The sequence below is a fragment of the Carcharhinus amblyrhynchos genome, chromosome X (assembly GCF_965287045.1).
Source record: "Carcharhinus amblyrhynchos chromosome X, sCarAmb.v2.hapA, whole genome shotgun sequence".
NCBI classification, from domain to species: domain Eukaryota; kingdom Metazoa; phylum Chordata; class Chondrichthyes; order Carcharhiniformes; family Carcharhinidae; genus Carcharhinus; species Carcharhinus amblyrhynchos.
In genome coordinates, this window is record NC_137359.1 from 16,379,330 (window position 1) to 16,406,898 (window position 27,569).

The 27,569-nt window shown below is 47.1% G+C and overlaps 1 protein-coding gene across 3 annotated transcripts in view; it reads right to left on the reverse strand.

The window, feature by feature from the left end:
- LOC145361936 (nuclear receptor subfamily 4 group A member 1-like) overlaps nt 1-27,569 on the reverse strand; it is a 58,166-nt gene that overhangs the window by 8,516 nt on the left and 22,081 nt on the right. For all 3 annotated transcript variants that reach the window (XM_080217921.1, XM_080217922.1, XM_080217923.1), the window contains exon 3: nt 10,908-11,037. In XM_080217921.1, coding sequence (XP_080074047.1) covers nt 10,908-11,037 — 130 coding nt within the window. The remainder of the gene's footprint in view (nt 1-10,907; nt 11,038-27,569) is intronic.

The window sequence follows — 27,569 nt, forward strand, 5'->3', positions numbered from 1 at the left end:
GTGCACTATACAAAGCATACCATTCATAGAGAAGGAAAGGAGAGGGTACAGAATATAGTGTTACAGTCATAGCTATGGTGCAGAGAAAGATCAACTTAATATTTAATTTGATTTATTATTGTCACATGTATTGGGATACAGTGAAAAGTATTGTTTCTTGCGCGCTATACAGACAAAGCATACCATTCATAAGGAAAGGAGAGAGTGCAAAATGTAGTGTTACAGTCATAGCTATGGTGTAGAAAAAGATCAACTTTATGCAAGGTAAGTCCATTCAAAAGTCTGACAGCAGCAGTTTTTGAGTCGGTTGGTACGTGACCTCAGACTTTGGTATCTTTATCCCGACTGAAGAATGTGGAAGGGAGAAGAGGTGCGTGGGATCCTTGATTATGCTGACTGCTTTGCCAAGGCGGTGGGAAGTGGAGAACTGGAGAACAGCTAATGTGGTCCCACTATTTGGGAAAGGTTGTAGAGATAAGCCAGGGAACTACAGAGCAGCAAGTCTCATGTCTATGGTTGGGAGAAGATTCTGAAGGAGAGAATCTATCTCCATTTGGAGAGGCAAGGTTTGATCAGGGATAGTCAGCATGGTTTTGTCAGAGGGAGGTCATGCCTACCAAATTTGATTGAATTTTTTCAGCATGTATGAAGTGTGTGGATGAGGGGAGTGCGGTTGATGTAGATTACATGGATTTCAGCAAAGCCTTTGACAAAGTCCAACTTGGGAAACTTATTAAGAAGGCTAATGCACATAGGGTGATCCGACAAGATGGATTTATAATTGGCTTAGCGATCGGGTAACTGCCTTGGAGAACAGATCGACACAAAACACAGGCCGCAACATTTCTTTCTGGATGATGTGTTGCTGGCATTTGACTGAGTGAATAGATTGAGAGCGTTGGCACATGGTTAGCCCACAGCGGGCCAGCCTGTCCTGGAGAAAGTTGGCTGGTTAGCAGCTGCACCTCATCAAATATTGCCGTGGAAACTGGTGTAGACCTTGGAGGTTCTCAGCAAGAGGAGGGAGGTGGTAAAGGAGTCATAGGTGGTTGAATAGTCAGTCCAGGAACTCAGAGCAGTGTATCAGGCTCTTGTTAGTCCTGGATGCCATCTTGACTACCCAAGATCCTCAGTTATCCTTGCTGTTCCTGTGCTGTCTTTCCTAAATGCGCTTACGCGACTTACTAAAGAGTACAGTGGGGGAAAAAAAGCACCTATTCCTCAGGGAAGCGTTGTTATCCCTGCAACAGCTCATGCAAAGTCTGTGTTTAATGTACTGTTGCATTATCCCATTCTGGCTCACACTTTACCCATAAGGTCAAAAGGAGCAGAATTAGGCCAAAGATACAAAAGTCTGAGGTCACGTACCAATCGACTGAAGCATAGCTGCTGCCATCAGCCTTTTGAATGGACCTACCTCGCAGTAAGTTGATCTTTCTTTGCACCTTAGTTCTGACTGTAACACTATATTCTCCACTCTCTCCTTTCCTTCTCTATGAATGGTATGCTTTGTACAGCGCACAAGAAACAATACTTTTCACAGTATCCCAATACCTGTGACAATAATAAATCAAGTCAAATATTAAGCTCATCTTTCTCTACACCCTCGCTGTGACTGTAACACTACATTCTGCACCCTCTCCTTTCCTTCTCTATGAATGGCATGCTTTGTCTGTATAGTGCACAAGAAACAATACTTTTCACTGTATCCCAATACATGTGACAATAATAAATCAAATCAAAATCAAATCGAGTCTGCTCCCCCATTCAATCATGGCTGATATTTTTCTCATCCCCATTCTCCTGCCTTTTCCCCATAGCCCCTGATCCCCTTATTAATCAAGAACCGATCTATCTCTGTCTTAAATACACTCAATGACCCGGCCTCCTCTGTGGCAATGAATTCCACAGATTCACCACTGTCTGGCTGAAGAAACTCCTCCTCATCTCGGTTCTAAAGGGCCGTCCCTTCGCTCTGAGGCTGTGCCCTAGAGTTCTAGTCTCTCCCACTAGTGGGAACACCTCCAGGTCCACTCTAGCTAGACCTCTCAGCATTCTGTAAGTTTCAATGCGATCCCACTCTGATTTCCGAATTTCCCAATGAAAGGTCATGGTGGCTTCTTGCCAGATGCCCTCATTGTCCCTTCTCTCTCTCAATGTAATTGGAAACAAAAGGGTAATGCATAGCTGTCTGAGGGTGGCTGGGCATTGCAGGGTGGGCGAGCAGGGCTGGGGAGAGCCACTTGCCTTCCCTGGGGATCCAGGCGTGCGCGAGGGGAAGGAGGTGCCACTTGTCACTGTTTTACAATGTGCGTGCCACGGTTAACAATCAAAACGGGGGCTACCAGTCTCTGGGTTTTGACAGTTTGCCCTGATTGCGTCACCCAAGCACGTGGATGCCAGCCTGTATTGTGCCTCGGATTATAGAGCTAAACGTTAGTGGGGGGCCTTAGTGGGAGGGGCTCCAACTGCCTCCAGGCTTTCCCTCCAAATATCACTGACGTTGCTTGTTGCTCAATCCTCCAGAGTCTGGGTAGATCCATTTGGGACGGAGGTGAGGAGACATTTCTTCACCCAAAGCCTGTGGAATTCATTCCCACGGGGAGTAGTTGATGCAAAACATTGAATGTATTCAAGAGGCGGCTGGATATAGCACTTGGGGATCAAGTATTATGGGGAGAAAGAAGGATTAGGCGATTGAGTTGAACGATCAGCCATGAATGGCGGAGCAGGCTCAAAGGGCCGAATGGCCTCCTTAGCATTCATAGAATCCCTACAGTGCAGAAGGGGGCCATTCAGCCCATCGAGTCTGAATCCCACCCAGACCCTATTCCCGTAATCCCTCATATTTATTGTGCTAATCTCCTGACACTAGGGTCAATTTTAGCGTGGTCAATCAACCTAAACCGCACATCTTTGGAGTGTGGGAGGAAACCGGAGCACCCGGAGGAAACCCACGCAGTCATGGGGAGAATGTGCAAACTCCACACAGACAGTGACCCGAGGCCGGAATTGAACTCGGGTCCCTGGCGCCGTGAGGCAGCAGTGCTAACCCACTGTGCTGCCCCCATCTGCTCCCATCTTCTATATCACCTCCCCAACCATGAGTGAGTGTGCACCTTTTATGTATAAGATCGTGTCCATTGGCCAATGAATCGTTGTCTGCCACTGGGCACGAGCAAACTCTCTGGGTGGATGCCAAGTGTGTGCGCTGTGGCACACGTTAACAAAGGGGGCCACCTCCGCCTCGGCGGCGAAGTGTTAACTGGCAAGTCTTCACAAGAGCAGCAGAAGTGTTTAATACCATCAGGAGGGAGGGAGAGGGAGACAGAGCCAAGCACTTGTGGTGGTCCAAGCCATCTGTGACTGCTGCAAAGCAAAAGCTTCAGAGTTGGCCTTGTTCTGAAGGGTGTGGGAGCCTGGAGAGCAGATTCTGGGAAAGCAGCCCGATGTGTTTAAATTCGACTGCGAGGGATCGCTGCAACCAGTTAGGGAACGTACCTTCCCTTTGATATTTCATTGCTTCAATTTGAGCTTCAAAGCATGGAGTCTTCGGGTAACTATTGCTCCCCAGACTACGGCGGTTGCTGGAAGCGGAGCTTGCATTGCGGTGTTAGCATTGAAGCTCAGCTGGGCAGGACGGTGATCGCAATTCCGGGAACTGATCAACATTTCAAAGCATTTCTAACGTTTGAAGTGCGGTGAGGGTGCGTGAGAAGGCTAGCAAGAAATCCAGCATTCATTCACACTGGAATCCAGCGAGATTTGTGGTCCATGGTTTACATCTGATTCATTCTACTTCTTACAGACTTGATTTACTGTGATAGACTGTGATTAGATTTATTATTATCACACATACTGGGATACGGTGAAAAGTATTGTTTCTTGCGCACTGTACAGACAAAGCATATCGTTCATAGAGTACATCGGGGAGAAGGAAAGGAGAGAGTGCAGAATGTAGTGTTACAGTTACCAATAGGGTGTAGAGAAGATCGGCTTAATATTTGATTTGATTTATTATTGTCACATGTATTGGGATACAGTGAAAAGTATTGTTTCTTGCGCGCTACACAGACAAAGCATACCATTCATAGAGAAGGAAAGGAGGGAGTGCAGAATGTAGTGTTACAGTTACCAATAGGGTGTAGAGAAGATCGGCTTAATATTTGATTTGATTTATTATTGTCACATGTATTGGGATACAGTGAAAAGTATTGTTTCTTGCGCGCTATACAGACAAAGCATAATGTTCATCAAGAAGGAAAGGAGACGGTACAGAATGTAGTGTTACACTCGTAGCTAGGGTGCAGAGAAAGATCAGCTTAACGCAAGGTAGGCCCATTCAAAAGTCTGACAGCAGCAGGGAAGAAGCTGTTCTTGAGTCGGTCGGTTCCTGACCTCAGACTTTTGTATTTATCTCCCGACAGAAGGTGGAAGAGAGAATATCTGGGGTGGGTGGGGTCCTTGATTATGCTGGCTGATTTCCCGAGGCAGCGGGAAATGTAGACACAGTCAATGGATGGGAGGCTGGTTTGCTGATGGATTGGGCTACATTCATGACCTTTTGTAGTTCCTTGTGGTCTTGGTCAGAGCAGGAGCCCATACCAAGCTGTGATACATCCGGAAAGGATGCTTCCTATGGTGCATCTGTAAAAGTTGAAGACAGTCGTTCCCTCAGCCTCCTGAGAAAGTAGAGGCGTTGGGGTACTTTCTTAACTATAGTGTCGGTGTGGGGGGACCAGGACAGGTTGTTGGTGATCTGAACACCTGGAAACCTGAAGCTCTTGACCATTTCTACTTCATCCCCATTGATGTAAACAGGGCCATGTCCTCCACTACACTTCCTGAAGTTGATGACAATCTGCTTCGTTTTGTTGACATTGAGGGAGAGATTATTTTCGTTGAACCAGTTCACCAGATTCTCGATCTCTTTCCCGTACTCCGTCTGGTCATTGTCTGCGATCCGACCCACTACAGTGGTGTCATCAGCAAACTCTTGCAAGGAGACCCGTGTATGGTTTGGTCTCTTTTAGTTCGGAACAACTTTCGGCTTCCCTTCCACACTTGGTGAATTCAGGCTAAATGATTCTGTTTGCCGTCCTGGTCCGAGTGTTCCAACTTCCCTTTTTCTTCAGGTTGGACGCCTTCAGGTGTTTCCCAAGTGGGCTGAGGAACAGTGCTGACCTTTCCAGCCCCAAATGCTCCCACAGCATTTGCTCCTTAATTGGGGCATGTCCTCTGGGCCTGCCCCCCTCCCTCCTCCAACTTCTAGCCAGCTGCCAAAACCTGGAAGAGGCCTGCAAGGTGAAGTGAGCTTTTCTGTTGGAATATCTTGCCTCAGATACCATTTGGCAATATGCAGCCAGCTTGTTGCATTATAGGTGGTTTGTGTGCTCAGTAAGGTGGCCGCCAGCGCAGTGAACTTGTAGTGTATTTGCAGCCGTGCGTGAGTTTGGACCAGCCGGGTCTGACAGGAATCGTGCCGTGTGGGATAGAACATACAACGTAGGGCAGTACAGTACAGGAACAGGCCCTTCATCCCACCATGCTGTGCCAGACCTGACGCCTAATTAAACTAACCCCTTTTGCCTTGTTCCGTATCCCTCTATTCCTCGCATATTCCTTATCTAAAAGCCCCTTAAACACCCCCATCATATCTGCCTCCACCATCATCCCCTGGCAGCGCGTTCCAGACACTCTCTGTGTAAAAAGACTTGCCCCTCACATCTCCTTCGGACTTTCCCCCTCTCACCTCAAGTGCATGCCCCCTAGTATTAGACATTTCAACTCTGGGAAAAAGATTCTGACTGTCGACCCTATCTATGCCTCTCAAGTTTTCTGATGTGGAGATGCCGGTGTTGGACTGGGGTAAACACAGTAAGAAGTCTCACAACACCAGGTTAAAGTCCAACAGGTTTATTTGGTAGTAAACCCACAAGCTTTTGGAACGCTGTTCCTTCGTCAGGTGAGTGGAAAGTTCTGATCAGAGCATATAAAGACACACACAGTTTATAGAATACTGATTAGAATGCGAGTCTTTACAGCTAATCTGCTATTCAAGTCTTAAAGATGAGTGGAGATCGCATTAAGTGCCTTTACATGCCCTGATCAGAACTTTCCACTCACCTGACAAAGGGACAGCGTTCCAAAAGCTAGTGGGTTTACTATCAAATAACCCTGTTGGACTTTAACCTGGTGTTGTGAGACTGCTCTGAATTTCTATCAGGTCTCCCCTCAGCCTCCGCCACTCCAGAGAAAACAACCCTAGTTTGTCCAGCCTCTCCTTATAGCTCATGCCCTCTAACCCAGGCAGCATCCTGGTAAACCTCTTCTGCACCCTCTCCAAAGCCTCCACATCCTTCCTGTAATGTGGTGACCAGAATTGAACATAATACTCTAAATGCGGCCTAACCAAAGTGTTATAAAGCTGCAGCATGACACCCTGAGTCTTGTACTCAATGCCACGACCAATAAAGGCAATTATGCCATACACCTTCTTTATCACCCTATTTATTTGTGAGGCCACTTTCGGGGAGCTATGGACCTGAACCCCAAGATCTCTCTGTGCATCAATGCTGTTTGGGGCCTGCCACTAAACGTATACTTACCATAGACCATAAGACGTAGGAGCAGAATTAGGCCACTCAGCCCATCGAGTCTGCTCCGCCATTCAGTCATGACTGATATTTTTCTCATCCCCATTCTCCTGCCTATTGGGTGAGAATATAGGAGGCATGTTTAGTAAGTTTGCAGAGGACACCAAGATTGGTGGCATAGTGGACAGTGAAGAAAGTTATCTCCAATTGCAACAGAATCTTGATCAATTGGCCAGTGGACTGACAAATGGCAGATGGAGTTTAATTTAGACAAATGCGAGGTGATGCATTTTGGTAGATTGAACTAGGGTAGGACTCGGTTAATGGTAGGGCGTTGGGGAGAGTTACAGAGCAAAGAGATCTCGAGGTACAGGTTCATAGCTCCTTGAAAGTGGAGTCACAGGTGGACTGAGTGGTGAAGAAGGCATTCGGCATGCTTGGTTTCATTGGTCAGAACATTGAATACAGGAGTTGGGACGTCTTGTTGAAGTTGTACAAGACATTGGTAAGGCCACACTTGGAATACTGTGTAGTTCTGGTCACCCTATTATAGAAAGGATATTATTAAATTAGAGAGAGTGCAGAAAAGATTTACTTGGACGCTACCGGGACTTGATGGATTGAGTTATAAGGAGAGGCTGAATAGACTGGAACTTTTTTCTCTGAAGCATAGGAAGCTGAGGGGTGATTTTATAGAGGTTTATAAAATAATGAGGGGCATAGACAAGGTAGATAGTCAACATCTTTTCCCAAAGGTAGGGGAGTCTAAAACTAGAGGGCATAGGTTTAAGGTGAGAGGGGAGAGATACAAAAGTGTCCAGAGGGGCAATTTTTTCACACAGAGGGTGGTGAGTGTCTGGAACAAGCTGCCAGAGGTGGTGGTAGAGATGGGTACAATTTTATTTTTTAAAAAGCATTTAGAAAGCTACATGGGTACAATGGGTATAGAGGGATATGGGCCAAATTTGGGCAATTGGGATTAGCTTAGGGGTTTTAAAAAAGAAAGGACGGCATGGACAAGTTGGGCTGAAAGGCCTGTTTCCATACTGTAAATCTCTGACTCTATGCCTTTTCCTCATAACCCCTGATCCCCTTATTAATCAAGCACCCTTGACGTTTGATCTCCCAAAGTGCAGCAACTCACGTTTGCCCGGATTAAACTCCATCTTCAATTTCTCTGCCCATAACTGCAACAGATCTATATCCCACTGTATCCTTTGACAACCTTCTACACGATCCACAACTCCACCTATCTTTGTGACGCCTGCAAACTTAGTAACCCACCCAACTACATTTTCGTCCAAGTCATTTATATCTATCACAGAGTTACAACACCCAGAAGAAAATTTGAGCACAGTTCGCCGCATGGCAAGAAGATATTCTTCCGTGGACCTCAGCTGTCACTGTGACCAGCTCCGAACTCTGGAATTTAACAACACCTGAACTGTCCCAGCTACCAGAAAAGGCAAGGGGACAAAAGAAGAGTTTATAGTTTATTTATTAGTGTCACAAGTAAGGCTTACATTAACACTGCAATGAAGTTACTGTGAAAATCCCCTAGTCGCTACTCCCGTTTGGGTCAATGCATCTAACCAGTATGTCTTTCAGACTGTGGGAGGAAACCGGAGCACCCGGAGGAAACCCACGCAGACACGGGGAGGACATGCAGACTCCACACAGTGACCCCAAGCCAGGAATCGAACCCGAGTCCCTGGCACCATGAGGCAGCAGTGCCAACCACTGTGCCACCATTCCAAGCAGCAAGTGTGCGCAAGGCAGGGGCGTGTGAGAGAGACAGAGAGCGCACGAGGTAAGGGGCGAAGGCGCACGAGGCAGAGAGAGCAAGAGCGCATGAGGCAGGGAGTGGGGTTGCACAAGGCAGAGAGAGACAGAGGGCGCAAGGCAGTTTGGTGAGTGACTTGGAGGTTTAAAGGTTATTTATCAGCATCACAATACATTGCAATGAAGTCACTGTGAGAATCCCCTAGTCACCACACTCCTGTTCGGGTACACTGAGGGAGAATTTAGCACGGCCAATACTCCCTAACCAGCACGTCTTTCAGACTGTGGGAGGGAACTGGAACACCTGGAGGAAGCCCACGCAGACACAGGGAGAATGTGCAGACTCCCCACAAATAGTGACCTGAGGCTGGAATTGAACACATGTCCCTGGTGCTGTGAGGCAGCAGTGCCAACCACTGTGCCACCATGCCACCAGAGACACGACCCAAAATGATCCCATATTAGAGGAAAAGCTTCCTCAGTGGCCTGAACGTGGGAAGACAAACACTGAATGCGAAGATGAGACTCAGGGGAAATCTGAGAATGGTGAGCGCGCCAGGATTGTCCCAGTGACTGTTCGGTTTGGCAGACTTCGGAGATTGAAGGGAGGGCGTTGCCAAAGTGGGAACGGCAGCTGAAAATGGCGCCATCAAGCTTTGACAAAGTATGTGTTCTCAAAGCTCACAGGTGAGGTGTTACTTCAAAGGAAAAAGATGTTCCCACCTGGCTGTAAGTAATCTGTAAGAAACAATTCTCATCCAATGGCTATAGTAGCGTCCCGGTTAAATGTGCACTCACGAGATGTGGGGAGGGATTTTCCAGCTGCACTGGCCCCAAAAATCCCGCCCGATGTCAACGGACCTTAGCAAGGTTGCCCCTGTCTTCTGCCCGCCTGCCCGCTACCATTCCCATGGCGGGCGGGATAGGAATATTCTGCCCGTGATCGACCTGAGGTGTTCAGATGGTTAAAGGAACTTGTAGGGGAAAAGTATTCTCTGCTGAAGAAAGTCCAGGACAAGGGGACAGAACCTTAATATTCGAGCAAGGCCCTTCAGGGGTTATGTCAGGAAGCACTTTTTCACACAAAAAGTCGTGGCAATCCGGAACTTTCTCCCCAGGAAAAATGTCAAGACTGAGATTGTTCGACCGTTCAAGGCTGGTAAGTGAGTGCACAGTATCAGGTGGATTTGCTGGAGGTAGGATACACATCAGCCATGATCGGTGGCAGAACAGGCTCGCGGGGCTGAATGGCCTCCTCCTGCTCCTGTGCTCACCCTCTGTTGTGTTTTACAGAAGCCTTTTACATTTTCATCGCCTGCTCCAGGCTTACTATGAAGGTGCCCAATGTTTTGGCTTTCCCAGTGCTTTTCTGGTTATCATTGCCAAATCCATTGGTTCAAGTTCACCTCCTCGTAGCCTTTTCCCCATTCCTACGAACGTGGTTTCATAGAATCATCGAATCCGTACAGTGTAGAAGGAGGCCATTCAGCCCATCGGATCTGCGCTGACAACACTCCCACTCAGGTTCTATCCCCATAACCCCATGTATTTACCCTGCTAGTCCCCCTGACACTAAGGGGCAATTTAGCACCACCTAACCCGTACATCTTCGGACATTAGGAGCAATTTAGCGTGGCCAATCCCCCTAACCTACACATCTTTGGACATTAAGGGGCAATTTAGCTTGGCCAATCCACCTAACCTGCACATCTTCGAACACTAAGGGGCAATTTAGCATGGCCAATCCACCTAACCCACACATCTTTGGACATTAGGAGCAATTTAGCATGGCCAACCAACCTAACCTGCACATCTTTGGACTGTGGGAGGAAATCAGACCACCCTGAGGAAACCCATGCAGACATGGAGAGAACGTGCAGACTCCACACAGACAGCTTCCCAGAGGCTGGAATTGAACTCCGGTTATAAGAACAAAAGAACTAGGAGCAGGAGTAGGCCATTTGGCCTCTCGAGCCTGCTCCACCATTCAATAAGATCATGGCTGATCTTTTTGTGGACTCAGCCCCTTAATTCCTTTTCTGTTCAAAAATTGATCTATCTTTGCCTTAAAAACATTCAATGAGGTTAGCCTCAACTGTGTCAGTGGGCAGGGGCCCTGGCGCTGTGAGGCAGCAGTGCAAGCCACCGTGCCACCTGCCTTGAGTAGCTTTGTCTCGATTTGTATTTTAACAAGTGCCATGATTCAAAATAGCAAATCACCAAAGCATAGATCAGTAACTTACCAGAGAGGTATGTGGGACAGACCCTAACAGATGATAGCAAGGGGTGGGAGGGAGCAGCTCCTGAAACTGTTACTTCCCCAATGCAAGACTCCCTCAAGGGAATATGTAAAGAAGTGAGATGCATTCTCAAGGGCAAACCTACCATATTTTTGCATTATATTTGTACTAAATTATATTTCAATGAGAGTAAAATTTATGGTACTCGGTGACTCGAATTAGAAAGGCAGATGTGACAAGTTAAAACATCACTGAGCAAAAACTTCTCCCGATTTGTCAAAATGCTTACCTTCTTTTACCATACCCACAGTGAGGCACTTCTGAAACCGGCAGAACTGGCACCGATTGCGTCGCCGTTTGTCCACAGGGCAGTCTTTATTGGCGAGGCAGACATACTTGGCATTCTTCTGAACCGTGCGCTATGGAGGCAAATGGAAATTAGCAGTGAGGATAGGCGGTTACCAAAGAGGTGCTGGCTGGCAGCTGTACCTTAACAACTTGACGCAGTAATGCGGAGGGAACAATCTGCGCACATCCCCCATTTCCACCTCAGCAAGCTGAATGAATGAGCAGCAAGTAGGCGCGATATTACGATTTCAATTCCCTCGTTTCAAACCAGCCAAGCTATCAGCTTCCATTCCCAGTCTGGGCATAACCCGAATGCAGCAATCAAACGAACAGAATCCCAACAGTGCAGAAGAAGGCCATTCGGGGCATCGAGTCTGCACCGATAACAATCCCAACCATGCCCTGTCCCCGTACCCCCAAACATTTACCCCGCTAATCCCCCTGACACTAAGGGGGAAACTACAATGGCCAATCCACCCAACCTGCACAACTTTGAACACGAGGGGGCAATTTAGCATGGCCAATCCACCTAACCTACACATCTTTGGACTGTGGGAGGAAACCAGAGCACCCAGAGGAAACCCATGCAGACACGGGGAGAAAGTGCAATCTCCACACAGACAGTGACCCAAGGCCGGAAATGAACCTGGGTCCCTGGCGCTGTGAGGCAGCAGTGCTAACCACTGTGCCACCATGCCGCCCACCATAGAATCCCTACAATGCAAAAGGAAGCCATTCGGTCCATTGAGATTCCCACCCAGGCCATATCCCCATAATCCCATATATTTGCCCTGTTAATCCCTCTGACACCAAGGGGAAATTTAGCATGGCTGATCCACCCAACCAGTACATCTTTGGACTGTGGGAGGAAACTGGAGCACCCGGAGGAAACCCACGCAGACATGGGGAGTACGTGCTAACGTTGGCTCACTGCCACCTGAGGGGCAAATGAGAAAGCACCAGCTCGCCATTCCGGGAAGTTCATAGCAGATAGCGTGAGCACGTGGACTTTACCGATGGGGAGCAGCAAGCTCGATAGTGAAATCCATCAAGGATCAATAGCCTGCCGAGGCTCACTGCATAAGCCTGAAGAGTGGGCAGTTGGGCAAGGTGTACCAGAGAGTTTCCAGCAACCAGAGGAAATGCCCCACCGTATGAGGTGCCACTTTCACGCAACTGGCATTGGGGGGGAAGTGGGAGAAAACGCAAACAGCGTTTAAAAATGGATAAAACAGGACACGACCTTCATTACACATACAGCCAACCATTGTTATTTTGTTTGGTTAAAAGGTAGTGTCACAAGTAATGCCACTTCTGGCAAACTCTTGTGTTGGGACCCTATGGATGGATCCAGTCAAAGTACATGATAGAAGATGACTCCGGCGGCACGGTGACACAGTGGTTAGCACTGCTGCCTCACAGCGCCAGGGACCTGGGTTCGATTCCTGCCTTGGATCACTGTCTGTGTGGAGTCTGTACATTCTCCTTGTGTCTGCATGGGTTTCCTCCAGATGCTCCGGTTTCCTCCCTTACAGTATTACATCTTACAGTCCAAAGAGGTGCTGGTTAGGTGGATTGGCCATGCTAAATTGCCCCTTAGTGTCCAAAGATGTGCCGGTTAGGTGGATTGGCCATGCTAAATTGCCCCTTAGTGTCCCAGAATGTGGGGATAGGGTCTGGGTGGGATTGTGGTCAGTGCAGACTCAGTGGGCTGAGTGACCTCCTTCTGCACTGTAGGGATTTTATGATCTATGATCTTGGTGGAAATATAGCATGGGTAGTGAGTGGGGATGGGGAATACTTTAATGCAATGGTGATGGTATTGAAGATCTTGACATTATGAGGGTTGTGCCGACCTGGATAATGGAAATGAGTTGAAATGCAGAGGAGGTATACTGGGATAAGCAGAGATACAGTGATAGCAGATGTGACCAACTTGTGCTAGTTTCAAACATGCCAAACTGGAACTGTTAGCATTGGTCAACTCTCATTCACTTCCATCGAATCCAGATGGCCAAGCTGGTGAAATGCCCAAACCCAGGTCAGGGATTACAAGAAGTTAGATTGAATTTTACAAATGCACCATAGAAAGCATTCTTTCTGGTTGCATCACAGCTTGGTATGGGCTCCTGCTCTGCCCAAGATCACAAGAAACTACAAAGAGTTGTGAATGTAGCCCAATTCATCACGCAAACCAGCCTCCCATCCATTGACTCGGCCCACACTTCCTGCTGCCTCGGAAAAGCAGCCAGCATAATCAAGGACCCCACGCACCCCGGACATTCTTCCACCTTCTTTGAAAAAAATACAAAACTCTGAGGTCATGTACCGACTGACTCAAGAACAGCTTCTTCCCTGCAGCTGTCAGACTTTTGAATGGACCTACCTCGCATTAAGTTTCTCTACACTCGAGCTATGACTGTAACCCTACATTCTGCACCCTCTACTTTCCTTCCCCCCTATGTGCTCTATGAATGGTATGCTTTGTGTAGCGTGCAAGAAACAATCCTTTTCACTGTATCCCAATTAGGTGACAGTAATAAATCAAATCAAATATTAAGTTGATCTTTCTCTACCCCCTAGCTATAACTGTAACACTACATTCTGCACCCTCTCCTTTCCTTCTCCTCTATGTACTCTATGAATGGTATGTTTTGTCTGTATAGTGTGCAAGAAACAATACTTTTCACTGTATCCCAATACATGTCATAGAGTCATACAGTCACAGAGGTCTACAGCATGGAAACAGGCCCTTCGGCCCAACTTGTCCATGCCGCCCTTTTTTTTAAAACCCCTAAGCTAATTACAATTACCCGCGTTTGGCTCATATCCCTCTATACCCATCATACCTATGTAACTGTTTATAGACAATTACTGTGGCATTAATACATCTAATCAAATGAACCTGGATGTTGGATTGTACCTTTGAACTCACACCTGGGAGAGATGATGAGCTGGATCATGAGGTATTGGTTAACTGACACCAAAACCTTTTTCTTTAACTTTTGTTTATTCATTTGTGGGACATGGGTGTCGCTGGCTGGGCCAGCATTTATTGCCCATCCGTAGTTACCCTTGGAGGGCAGTTGAGAGACAACCACGTTGCTGTGGCTTTGGAGTCACATGGAGGCCAGACCTAGTTCCTTGTTACCCGTCCTTCTGCTGGGTAAGGACAGCAGATTTCCTTCCCTAAAGGACATTAGTGAACCAGATGGGTTTTTCCAACAATGGTTTCATCAGTAGATTTTTAATTCCAGATATTTTTTATTGAGTTCAAATTCCACTATCTGCCATGGCGGGATTCGAACCCGGGTCCCCGGAACATTATGTGAGCTTCTGGATAAACGGTCTAACGATAATACCACTGGGCCATTGCCTCTCCTTGGGTGAGAAGGCTGAGGGAGATGAGGAGCTTCAATGGTTTTGGGTTAAGAATGAGTTAGATGAATTCTGATTTGGGCGAAGTGAGGGGGAATGTGGAGGGCGGTGTATCCGGAATGATGGACAAACAAGAAAATTGGCCACTGCAGTGTCCTTTGTACAATCGTTTGTCATGGAGCATTGGGTGAGATTTTATGGCCTCGCTCGAGTGAGACTGGAAAGTCCCGCCCAAGGTCAACAGGCATTTCCATTGTCCACGTCATGTCCGCTCCGATTCTATGGTGGGCGAGGCAATAGAATTCCGGCGATTGTGTGAGACGGTAAAGAATAAAGTTCTCACTACTGTGAAATGTTGGCAATTCAAAATCTATTTGATTTGGAGAGGCTTCTTGCCCTAGTTCCTTGTTCACTTCCTGTTGGGGAACACTTCAGCGGTCACGGGCATTTGGCCTCTGACCTTCGGATAAGCATTCTCCAAGGCGGCCTTCACGACACACGAGAGCGCAGAGTCGCTGAGCAGAAACCGATAGCCAAGTTCCGCACACATGAGGACACCCTCAACCGGGATCTTGGGTTCATGTCACACTATCTGTAACCCCCACGTCTTGCCTGGGTTTACAAAATCTTACTAACTGTCCTGGCTTGAGACAATTCTTTCTGGTTGTATCACAGCTTGGTATGGTTCCTGCTCTGTCCAACACCGCAAGAAACTACAAAAGGTCATGAATGCAGCCCAATCCATCACACAAACCAGCCTCCCATCCATTGACTCTGTCTACACTTCCCACTGCCTCAGAAAAGCAGCCAACGTAATTAAGGACCCCACGCACCCCGGACATTCTCTCTTCCACCTTCTTCTTTTGGGGAAAAGATACAAAAGTCTGAGGTCACGTATCAACCGACTCAAGAACAGCTTCTTCCCTGCTGCTGTCAGACTCTTGAATGGACCTACCTCACATTAAGTTGATCTTTCTCTACACCCTAGCTATGACTGTAACACTACATTCTGCACTCTCTCATTTCCTTCTCTATGAACGGTATGTTTTGTCTGTATAGTGTGCAAGAAACAATACTTTTCACTCTGTGTTCATACATGTGACAATAACAAATCAAATCAAATTCACACCTCTCTAACCTGTGCTTAACCCTCTCTCCACTCACATTGTCAGTACCTGTAAAGACTTGATTAGAACATAAGAACAGAAGAAATAGGAGCAGGAGTAGGCCATCTAGCCCTTCGAGCCTGCCCCGCCATCCAATAAGATCATGGCTGATCTGTCGTGGCTCAGTTCCACACTCCCGCCCTCTCCCCATAACCCTTAATCCCCTCTCTTATCAAAAACCCATCCACCCGCGTCTTAAAAATATTTAGTGAGGTAGCCTCCACCACTTCAACGGACAGAGAATTCCAGAGATTCACCACCCTTTGAGTGAAGAAGTTCCTCCTCAACTCCGTTCTAAACCGCCCCCCCCCTTTATCTTGAGGCTGTGCCCCCTAGTCCTACTGTCCTTTCTGAGCGGGAAGAGTCTCTCCACTTCTATCCTATCCATCCCATTCATCATCTTATACGTCTCAATGAGATCTCCCCTCATTCTTCTAAACTCTAACGAGTACAAGCCTAATTTATTCAGTCTCTCCTCATAGCTCAACCCCCTCAACTCCGGCATCAGCCTAGTAAACCTCCTCTGCACTCCCTCCAAGGCCAAAATATCCTTGCGTAAGTACGGCGCCCAAAACTGCACACAGTACTCCAGCTGCGGCTCACCAATGCCCTATACAGCCGCAGCAAGACCTCCCTACTTTTATATTCAATCCCCCTCGCTATGAAGGCCAGCATCCCATTCGCCTTCCTGACCACCTGCTGCACCTGCAAGCTGGGTTTTTGCGACTCATGCACAAGGACCCCGAGGTCCCTCTGCACCGTCGCCTGCTGCAGTTTTTCGCCACGTAAGTAATAATCCTTCCTACCATTATTCCTACCAAAGTGGACCACCTCACACTTGCCAACATTAAATTCCATTTGCCATTTCCTGGCCCATTCGCCCAGCCTATCTAGATCCTTCTGTAGACTCTTCACACCCTCCGCACAATTTGCCGTTCCACCAATCTTGGTGTCATCAGCAACCTGTTAAGACTTGCATCTCAACCATTATCTTGCAATTGAGTCTGTATCTATATATACCCTGTTTGTGAACCCAACTCTCTACTCACCTGATGAAGGGGCTATGCTCCGAAAGCTCGTGCTACCAAATAAACCAGTTGGACTTTAACCTGGTGTTGTGAGACTACTTACTGGCTCTAGTTTCCAACACACCTTGGCACCAATTGACGAGACGCACTTGTGTTACAGAGTGGGGGACTGAATAGTCCAAAGTGCACAAATCCAGCCCAGTTAAACTGTCTTTATAAAACTAAAAGGCTGGAATAGAGGGTTTCTTGAGGTAAGTGCGGTGGATACGGGAAAGAAATATGCTTTCGCGCACGTTGCATCAGTGCAGGCATGTCAAGCACTCGGACATCAGTGCCAACCAAATATCTCCCCTTTGCCTGAACAACTCAACCTTGCCCTTAGAAGAGGTTAACCAATGTGGCGATAATAACTCCAGGAGTTGGCTGCAAAGGAGCCATGGTCTTATTGCACAAAATGAAAATAAACAACAACCACAAGCCTGTGGTGAATACAACAGGTCCCAACCAAGACTAAAAGGTTAATGGACCCTCTCAGGGTCTTGCTTTATATATAGTTGCGTATACGAGCTCCCCCTGGTGGCCAAATTACCAGTCCTCAGGGAACTCGTATTCAATGCGCCCAACTGGGAGGTCAATTAGTGATTCCCCATGCAGGTTATGGGGGTTATCCTTTGCATAGTTCCGTCCCTCAGAACAAAGATAAATCTTGTATCTATCAGTGCCAGGTTCGACCTCTGGGTCTAGTGGTGGAGGGAGAGTGTCTCAGTCCTCAGAAACGCACTGTATCACAGAGATGATGCCTTTTTTTATCCATTACAGATCACAAATACTGTGCCATGTTCAAACACTATCAAAGGGGAGGCGATGGCCAAGTGTTATTATCACTAGACTATTACTCCAGAAACTCAGCTAACGTTCTGTGGACCTATGTTCGAATCCCATCCACGCAGATGGTGGAATTTGATTTCAATAAATTAAGAATTAATTAAGAATCTACTGATGACTATGAAACCATTGTCGGAAAAACCCATCTGGTTCAGAAAAACAAATCTGGTTCCTTTAGGGAAGGAAATTTGCCATCCTCGCCTGTTCTGGCCTACATGTGACTCCAGCGCCACAGCAATATGGTTCACTCGCCCATACCCTCAGTTCAAGACACTCAGTTCAAGGGGCGACTAAGGATGGGCAATAAATGCTGGTCCAGCCATTGATGCCCATGTCCCATGAATGAATAAAAAAAAGAACAGTGGCCATTATGTTCACTACATATGGGTGGCACAGTGGTTAGCACTGCTGCCTCCCAGCGCCAGGAACTTCGGTTCGATTCCTGGCCTTGGGTTACTGTCTGTGTGGAGGCTGCATGTTCTCCCCGTGTCTGCGTGGTTTTCCTCCGGATGCTCCGGTTTCCTCCCACAGTCTGAAAGATGTGCTGGTTAGGTGCATTGACCATGCTAAATTGTCACTTACTGTCCAAAGATGTGTAGGTTAGGTGGATTGGCCATGCTAAATTGCTCCTTACTGTGCAAAGATGTGCAGGTTAGGTGGATTGGCCATGCTAAATTCTCCTTCAGCGTACCTGAACAGGAGTGTGGCGACTAGGGGATTTTCACAGTAACTTCATTAGAGTCATAGAGGTTGATAGCACGGAATCAGGCCCTTTGGCCCAGCTTGTCCTTTCCGCCCCTTCCTTTAACCACTAAGCTAGTCCCAATTGCCTGCGTTTAGCCCACATCCCTGTACAAATTGCAGTGTGAACGTAAGCCGACATGTGACACTAATCGATAAATGAACTGGCTGGCCTTTTTTTAAATCTATCATTTCCAATATTTCCCACCTGACCTGTTGCCAAGCAACAGGCTCAGTGGTATGATACCAGAACATCTGCAGAAGCTTGGGTCTCTCTGTTTCCCGCACGACCCCACCCTTTGCTCAGATCCAGTGTCACAGCTGTGCCGAGTATCTGTGTTGTCGATGCAATGTGATGAAAAACAGATTTGATATTGGCCCAAACCCAGGAAAATTCACTGTTAAAAGGGTACATTGTGTTATGCAAGAACTCACTGGCCGCTAGGTCATATTTGTGGTTCTCAATTCTTTCTTTCAAGATGATCTGCTGCCGTACCCTTTCAAAGCGTTTCCCCACTTAAAGACACATTGTACCCTTCGAGCGGCCTCCCCACCCACCGCCCCCGCCTTGCTAAGCAGCAATGACTCAGGAGAAAAGCTACAGCACTGAAACTACAAGATCAGAGAATTCCGACAGTGCAGAAGGAGGCCATTCGGCCCACTGGGTCTGCACCAACAATCCCACCCAGGCCCTATTTCCGTAACCACGCACGTTTACCATGCTAATCCCCTGACACTAGGGTCAATTTAGCATGGCCAATCCACCTAAGCCATACATCTTTGGACACTAAGGGGTAATTTAGCATGGCCAATCCACCTAACCCACACATCTTTGGACACCAAGGGGCAATTTGTCATGGCCAATCCACCTAACCTACACATCTTTGAACACGAGGGGACAATTTAGCATGGCTAATCCACCTAACCTGCACATCTTTGTACACTCAGGGACAATTTACCGTGGCCAATCCACCTAACCTACACATCTTTGGACACCAGGGGACAATTTAGCATGGCTAATACTCCAAATAGGGTCTGATCAGAGCCTTATACAGCCTCAGAAGTACATCCCTGCTGTTGTATTCTCAATCCTTACTGAATGGCAGAGCAGGCTCGAGGGACTGAATGGCCTCTGAACCTGCTCCTATTTCATATGTTCATATGTAGCACAATTTGCAATCAGTTTTGAGGAAGTAAATTAATTATTAATTAATATGCAGCAGTAAGGAATTAGCATTAAAGAGGTGATATGAATTACACTGCCATTTTGTTTCCATCATGGGCATATCCAAAGTGATTAAAGTTTAAAGTTGTTTCCCGCAGATGTGAATGTGCGGTAAAATATATTACATGCAATGTATAATCAAAGGGACATCTAAAGTTGCAATGAATCACACAGTGCAGAAGAGGCCCTTCAGCCCATCAAATTTGCACTGACACATTAGAAACACCTGAACTCCCACCTAATCCCATTTACCAGCATTTAGCCCATAGCCCTGAATGTTATGATGTGCCAAGTGCTCATTCAGATACTTTTTAAACGATGTGAGGCCTCCTGCCTCCACCACCCTCCCAGGCAGCACATTCCAGTACCTCACCACCCTCTGGGTAGAAAGGTCTTTCCTCACATCCCCCTAAACCTCCTGTCCTTCTCCCTGAGTGTCCAAAGATGTGTAGGTTAGGTGGATTGACCATGCTAAGTTGTCCCTTAGTGTCCAAAGATGTGCAGGCTAGGTGGATTGGCCATGCTAAATTGCCCCTTACTGTCCAAAGATGTATCGGTTAGGTGGACTGGCTGTGCTAAATTGCCCCTCAGCGTCCAAAGATATGCAGGTTAGGTGGATTGCCCATATTAAATTGACCCGTAGTGTCAGGGCGTAAGTGTGCAAGGTTACGGGAATAGGGCTTGGTGATTGTGGTCGGTACAGACTCGATGGGCCAACTGGCCTCCTTTTATACTGTAGGAATTCTAGGTCTGACAACATCTGTGGAGAGTGAATAGAGGCAATGTTTTGAGTCTGGATGACCCTTCGTCGGAGCTAGGCCTTACTTTTATATCTAATTCTTCTTGTGATAATAGATAAAACTATCAAAAATTCATCTTAAACAATATATCACAAAATCTATGGGCTAAACGGAAGTCTAGAAATCTGAATGGTATTCTGTTAAAATTTTGTGAAGAATACTTCCATATTTTTAGTGCAATTCTGTACAGGGCGTTGGTGAGGCCACACCTGGAGTATTGTGCGCAGTTTTGGTCTCCTTATCTGAGGAAGGATGTCCTTGTTATAGAGGGAGCTCAGCGAAGGTTTACCAGGCTGATTCCTGGGATGGCAGCTCTGTCATATGAGGAGAGACTAAGTCAGTTAGGATTATATTCACTGGAGTTTAGAAGAGTGAGAGGGAATCTCACAGAAACTTATAAAATTCTAATAGGATTAGACAGGGTAGATTCAGAAAGAATGTTCCCGATGGTGGGGGGAGTCCAGAACTAGGGGTCATAGTTTGAGGATAAGGGGTAAACCTTTTAGGACTGAGGTGAGGAGAAATTTCTTCACCCAGAGGGTGGGGAATGTGTGGAATTCACTCCCACAGAAAGTAGTTGAGGCCAAAACGTTGTGTGATTTCAGGAAGAAATTAGATATCGCTCTTGGGGCTAAAGGGATTGAGGGATATGGGGGGGAGGGTGGATCAGGATATTGAATTTGATGATCAGCCATGGTCATAATGAATGGCGGAGCAGGCTCGAAGGGCTGAAGGGCCTCCTCCTGTTTCTAGTTTCTGTGTTTTTCTGTCTGTACAGTTTGCTGAGCTTGAAGTTGAATAAAGACTTTGGAAACAGCCTATATGTTAAAAAAACATGCATGCATATTCTATATACATAAAGAGAGACTTGTATTTTTATATCGAGTGGATTCTCAGAGGCTTTTCCCCAGGGCTGAAATGGCAGTCACAAGAGGACACAGGTTTAAGGTGCTGGGGAGTAGGTACAGAGGAGATGTCAGGGGTAAGTTTTTCACTCAGAGGGTGGTGGGTGCGTGGAATCGGCTGCCGGTGGTGGTGGAGGCAGATTCGATAGGGTCTTTTAAGAGACTTTTGGATAAGTACATGGGACTTAATAAGATAGAGGGTTACAGAAAAGCCTAGTAGTTAGGGACATGTTCGGTGCAACCTGTGGGCCGAAGGGCCTGTTTGTGCTGTAGTGTTCTATGTTCTATAACCTCAGATTAACCCAAAGCACTTTACAGTCGATGAAGTATTTGGCGTTGTAATGCAGGAAATATGGCATTCAATTTGTGGCATAGCAAGCTCCCACAAACAACAATGTGATCGTGGCTGGATAAGACATTAGTCGAAGGTAGAACATTAGCCAGGACATCAAGAATAACTGCACCACTCTCCTTGGAAATAGTGGAATGAGGCAATTTATTCATTGCCTCAAACCTAACCTACACATCTTTGGACACTAAGGGGCAATTTACCACGGCCAATCCATCTAACCTGCACACTTTTGGACACTAAGGGGCAATTTAGCATGGCCAATCCAGCTAACCTACACATCTTTGGACTGTGGGAGGAAACCGGAGCACCCAGAGGAAACCCACGCAGACATGGCAGAGAACGTGCAGACTCCGCACAGACAGTAACCCAAGCCAAGAATCGAATCCGGGCCCTTGGAATGATGAGGCAGCAGTGCTAACCACTGTGCCAATCGCTGTGTCACCGTGCCGCCCTTATGAGGGCAGGTTGAATAGACGAAACTTGTATTCTCTTGTATTGGTGGAAACAAACTATTTCCTCTTGGAACAAGGGGCAGTTTACCACGGCCAAGATAAAATTGGGAGTTAGGCTATTTGTGGGTGATGTCAGGTAGAATGTTTTTACACCAGAGTGGTGGAACCCTGTAGGTTTTTATTGGTCAAAGGGGTTCATGCAGGTTGCTGGAGTTAAGATACAGGTCCGCTCTGGATGGTGGAATAATTAGGCCAGAGGAGATAAAATGGCCTCCTCCTGTCCCTAAGTTCTGGAAAGTTTGTCACTCCTTTTGGGTATTTGGTGAGCTTTTCTAGACAGCAGGTCTTGAAAGGTACTCTTGTGTGACAGATTGTGTGTGCAGTAAGAGTGGGTGGGGGAATTCTACTGCCCCTGGTTCTTGGTGGAAACGCAGGTTAGTCACGAGTGAGTCACGAGCAAGTTATAAAGGTCTTGCTTCGAAATGGAGCCACCTTGGTAATTCCCTGGTCCCCAGTGCATTGACAATCTGCACTACAAATTAAGAAAAGATACTTCAAGCAGTCACTTATCACTTAGACTACTTTTAAATGTGTTCAAAATAGCGTACTCCTTTGCAAACATTATTTTCATTACGGACAGCTTAGAATATGGTATTTAAGGTGGTTTCACCCTGAGTATGGGAGACAGGGATCAGTTAAAGCGTACAACCAATTCCATTTCCGTTTCAAGTTTATTTCTTTGTGTCACAAGTCGGTTTACATTAACACTGCAGTGAAGTCACTGTGAAATTCCCCCAGTTGCCACACTCTTGTTCGGGTACACAGAGGGAGAATTTAGCATGAACCTAACCCGCACGTCTTTGGACTGTGGGAGGAAACCGGAGCACCCGGAGGAAGCCCACGCAGACACGGGGAGAATGTGCAGACTCCACACAGACAGTGACCCAATCCAGGAATCGAACCCGGGTCCTTGGCGCTGTGAGGCAGCAGTGCTAACCACTGTGCCACCGTGCCGCCATTTTTAAACAGTAAAAAGGAAACTGGTCCAAAGTAGGGGAATGTGCTATAGTCCCTGATAGTCCCAGTCTGGCACCCTGGCACTGCCCACTGGGCATGCTGGCACCAAGGAGGCGGGGCCAAGTGGGGAGGGTGGGGGAGAGTTAAGGGAGGAACTTTGCATCAGGGGTTGGGGGTTGGCATCAGTGGGGGTGGTGGGGTGGCGGTTGGCAGGGGGGGTGCATTGTGGGGTGTTAACAGATCTCCCATATACTGCGTCCACTTGTACACAGTATATGGGGGTTCAGGGAGCATGTCTAGCAGTCTGTAGTCGGCTACCCTGTCAAGCTTATGCTCCAGCCACCATTGGGAACATTTTTTCTGAATCTACCCTGTCTAACCCTGTTAGAATTTTATAAGTTTACCCCTTATCCTCAAACTATGACCCCTAGTTCTGGACTCCCCCCACCATCGGGAACATTCTTTCTGAATCTACCCTGTCTAACCGTGTTAGAATTTTATAAGTTTCTATCAGATCCCCTCTCACTCTTCTAAACTCCAGTGAATATAATCCTAACCAACTTAGTCTCTCCTCATATGACAGAGCTGCCATCCCAGCAACCAGCCTGGTAAACCTTCGCTGTGCTCCCTCTATAGCAAGGACATCCTTCCTCAGATAAGGAGACCAAAACTGCACACAGTACTCCAGGTGTGGCCTCACCAACGCCCTGTACAACTGCAGTAAAACATCCCCATCCCGATACTCAAATCCTCTCACTATGAAGGCCAACATACCATTTGCCTTCTTTATTGCCTGCTGTACCTACGCGCTTACTTTCAGCAACTGATGCATGAGGACTCCGAGGTCTCACTGAGTATCCACCTCTCTCAATTTACACCCATTCCAGTAATAATCTGTCTCCCTATTATTGCTACCAAAGTGGATAACCTCACATTTATCCACATTATACTGCATCTGTTATGTAGATACCCTCACACTCAGTCTGTCCAAATCACACTGAAGCATCTCTGCATCCTCCTCACAGCTCACCCTCCCACCCAACTTTGTATCATCTGCAAATTTGGAGATAATACATTCAGTTCCCTCTTCCAAATCATTCATATATAATGTGAACAGTTGGGGTCCCAGCACAGATCCCTGCGGAACCCCACTAGTCACTGGCTGCCAGTCAGAAAAATACCCATTTATGCCAACTCTTTGCCTGGTCCATGTCCTGCCCGCCATGATTTTTGTTGTTTTTTTCAGAAGGAACTCTTCAAAATGCAGCTAATGAAACAACAACAAAAATTACTCCAACTTATAAATCAAAGAAAGGGTTTAATAAAGAAACAGCATTACTCCAAACTTGGGGCCTCGTCTTGGGCCACTCCAAACTTCCCACAATTCAACATTTATAGCGAATCAGCTGACTATTACATCACTCTGTGATTGGTTCCATGTTTTACTGGGTCAGCTGACCCTGACATCTTGTTCCCAAAGGTCACATTACATCCAATACACATTTGTCACTGGGAAAATTCTGCCCTCTACGTGTTGCGGTCTTAGCCCATAGATTTTGAGGAGGGGCCTTGTATTCAAGAATGTTCCACTACCCTCAATGGATGAGGGCGAAAGCCTTTTCCCTTAGGTTGTTCGTCAGAGGAGAAAAAAGTGTTTGAAAGAATTTGTTTGATGGCTTCTGTCACACCCAGGCGATATTTCTTCCCGCCACCCTATCTTCTGGGCTTGTTAGGTGCCTCCTCTGTGCCCCGCTCTCTCAGTTCTTGCCTCAGCCAATGCCACACCAATAAAGGATGGATGCGATTGTGCATTGGACCACACTGGAATGCTCGCTCCCAGAGAGCTAAGCTCAGAAGGCACACACAGCATTTGCCTTGAGGCTGATTCCAAATTATTTTATGCTTCGCAGACATGAATGAACCATTGAAGAGAAAGCTTGAGTGCAGTTTTTAAATACAAATAAATTCCATTTTCCATTATAGCCCACTGGAAAGACAAACCCCTCTCCCAAGCAAAAAACAATGAGGACTACTATTCCCTAGTGTTTTTTTAAAACTAGATTCTTGATATAGCTTGTACACAGAGCACCACTGTGTCACAACCTGAGAATTTCCAGAATATAAACCCAAAATCTTATTTTCAACACTCTCCTGTGTTTGATGATGTGGAAACACTCATCATTAAAGTCAGCCTCCAGTGCGGCACGGTGGCACAATGGTTAGCACTGCTGCCTCACAATGCCAGTCCCGGGTTCGATTCCTGGCTTGGGTCACTGTCTGTGTGGAGTTTGCACATTCTCCCCGTGTCTGTGTGGGTTTCCTCCGGGTGCTCCGGTTTCCTCCCACAGTCCGAAAGACGTGCTGGTTAGGGTGCATTGGGCCGTGCTAAATTCTCCCTCAGTGTACCTGAACAGATGCCTGATTGTGGCGCCTAGGGGATTTTCACAGTAACTTCATTGCAGTGTTAATGTAAGCCTGTGTTACTAATAAATAAACTTTAATGTCCCTTTAGGGAAGGAAATCTTTACCTGGTCTGGCCTACATGTGACTCCAGAGTCACAGCAACGTGGTTGACAATGAAATGACCTGGAAATGGACAATTAGGGATGGGCACTAATTGCTGGTCTTGCCAGCGATGCCCACATCCCAGGAAAAAACAAAGCTTGCTGCAGTTGGTGCCCTGAAAGATGGCAGGAGGGTTCAAATCGCGAGGCAAGTTCGGCCCTCGCAATATCTTAACAAGGAATACAGGAGTGTTTCTGTCCTCTTGCTCCGTCAACTCCCAGAAGGTTATGGAGCAGGCCACAGCGAGGTAAATGTCAAAGCTGAAATGGCCGTGCCTATGTATGAAAAACCTGAGTGGCAAAGGGAAAAGAGGTAGAGAGATTCTTCCCACTTAGAAAGGATAGCAGGACTAGAGGGCACAGCCTCAAGATAAGGGGGGGTGCAGTTTAGATCAGAGTTGAGGAGGAACTTCTTCACTCAAAGGGTGGTGAATCTCTGGAATTCTCTGCCCGTTGAAGTGGTGGAGGCTACCTTGCTGAATATATTTAAGTCACGGGTAGATAGGTTTCTGATAGACAGGGGAATTAAGGGGAGAAAGCGGGAAAGTGGAACTGATCCACTTCAGATCAGCCATGATCTTATTGAATGGCGGGGCAGGCTCGAGGGGCTAGATGGCCTACTCCTGCTCCTATTTCTTATGTTCTTATTAAGAGCTCCAAGAGCCAGCAGCTAGGAAAGTGTGAGCACAATGGCTGGGCTACAGGGACAGAACGGTCGTGTCAGCAAACCAACTCATTCTTCCCACTCCGAGCTGTGACCTTATCAAATGCACTCCTACAAAGTACATGGTGCGTGGAACTGATTGCAAGGAATATACTTTTATACAAATGACCAACCTCCCAAGTAAATTTGCTTCGAAACAGTCATAGAATCCGTACAGTGCAGAAGGAGGCCGTTCGACCTATCAAGCCTGCACCAACAACAATCCCACCCATACACTATCCGCATAACCCCACATATTTACCCTGCTAATCTACCCCCTGACACTAAGGAACAATTTAGCATGGCCAATCCACCCTAACCCACACATCTTTAGACACTAAGGGACAACTTAGCATGGCCAATCCACCCTAACCCACACATCTTTAGACACTAAGGGACAACTTAGCATGGCCAATCCCCCTAACTACACATCTTTGGACACTAAGGGACAATTTAGCATGGACAATCCACCTAACCTGCACATCTTTGGACACTAAGGAACAATTTAGCATGGACAATCCACCTAACTTACACATCTTTGGACGCTAAAGGGCAATTTAGCACGGCCAATCCACCTAACCCACACATCTTTGGACTGTGGGTGGAAACTGGAGCACCCGGAGGAAACCCACACAGACACGGGGAGAACGGGCAGCTTCCACACAGGCAGTGACCCGAGGCCGGAATTGAACCCAGATCCCTGGAACTGTGAGGCAGCAGTGCTAACTGTGCGCCCAGATGAATCGCTGTAACCTGTGGAATGACAGTGATCTCACTGAAAGAAAGAGTTGCCTTCCTGCAGCAGCACGTCGCACAACTGAGGGATACCCCAGAGCGTTTTCCAGTCAGTTCAGTCTTTCTGAAGCACTGTTGTAACATAAGAAATATAAGGGGGTGGGGGCAAGCTAGTCTCAGCAAGATCCCCCAAACAGCAACGTGATAATGCTCAGATGATCCATTTTCAGACTGGGGGCTGATTATTGACCAGAACACTGGGAGAAATCTTTTTGAAATAGTGTCATGTGCTCCCTCTGCATCCAAAAGAGGGGCAAGTAGTTCCGTGTCTGCTGTTAGTGTCCCCCTGGTGCTGAGTTGGACTGTGCCAACCCCCAACTTTTCTGGTGAAATGGGATTTGAATCCAATCTGTTCTGATCTCCAGCTAAGAGTGCCAGCCACTGGGTCACACGGCATGAAACAGCGAGAGAGGTCACGCCAACTGAAATGAAAAATGGAATCATCCAGTTTTACCTCATCCCAAATTATGCCCTCTCAACCTATTGCTAAGGTTACATAGGAGCACAGGGGCAGAGTTGGTCCTTCGAGCCTGCTCCGCCATTCAATCAGATCATCTCTCCCTGCTCTCAAATCCACCTCCCCACCTCTTCT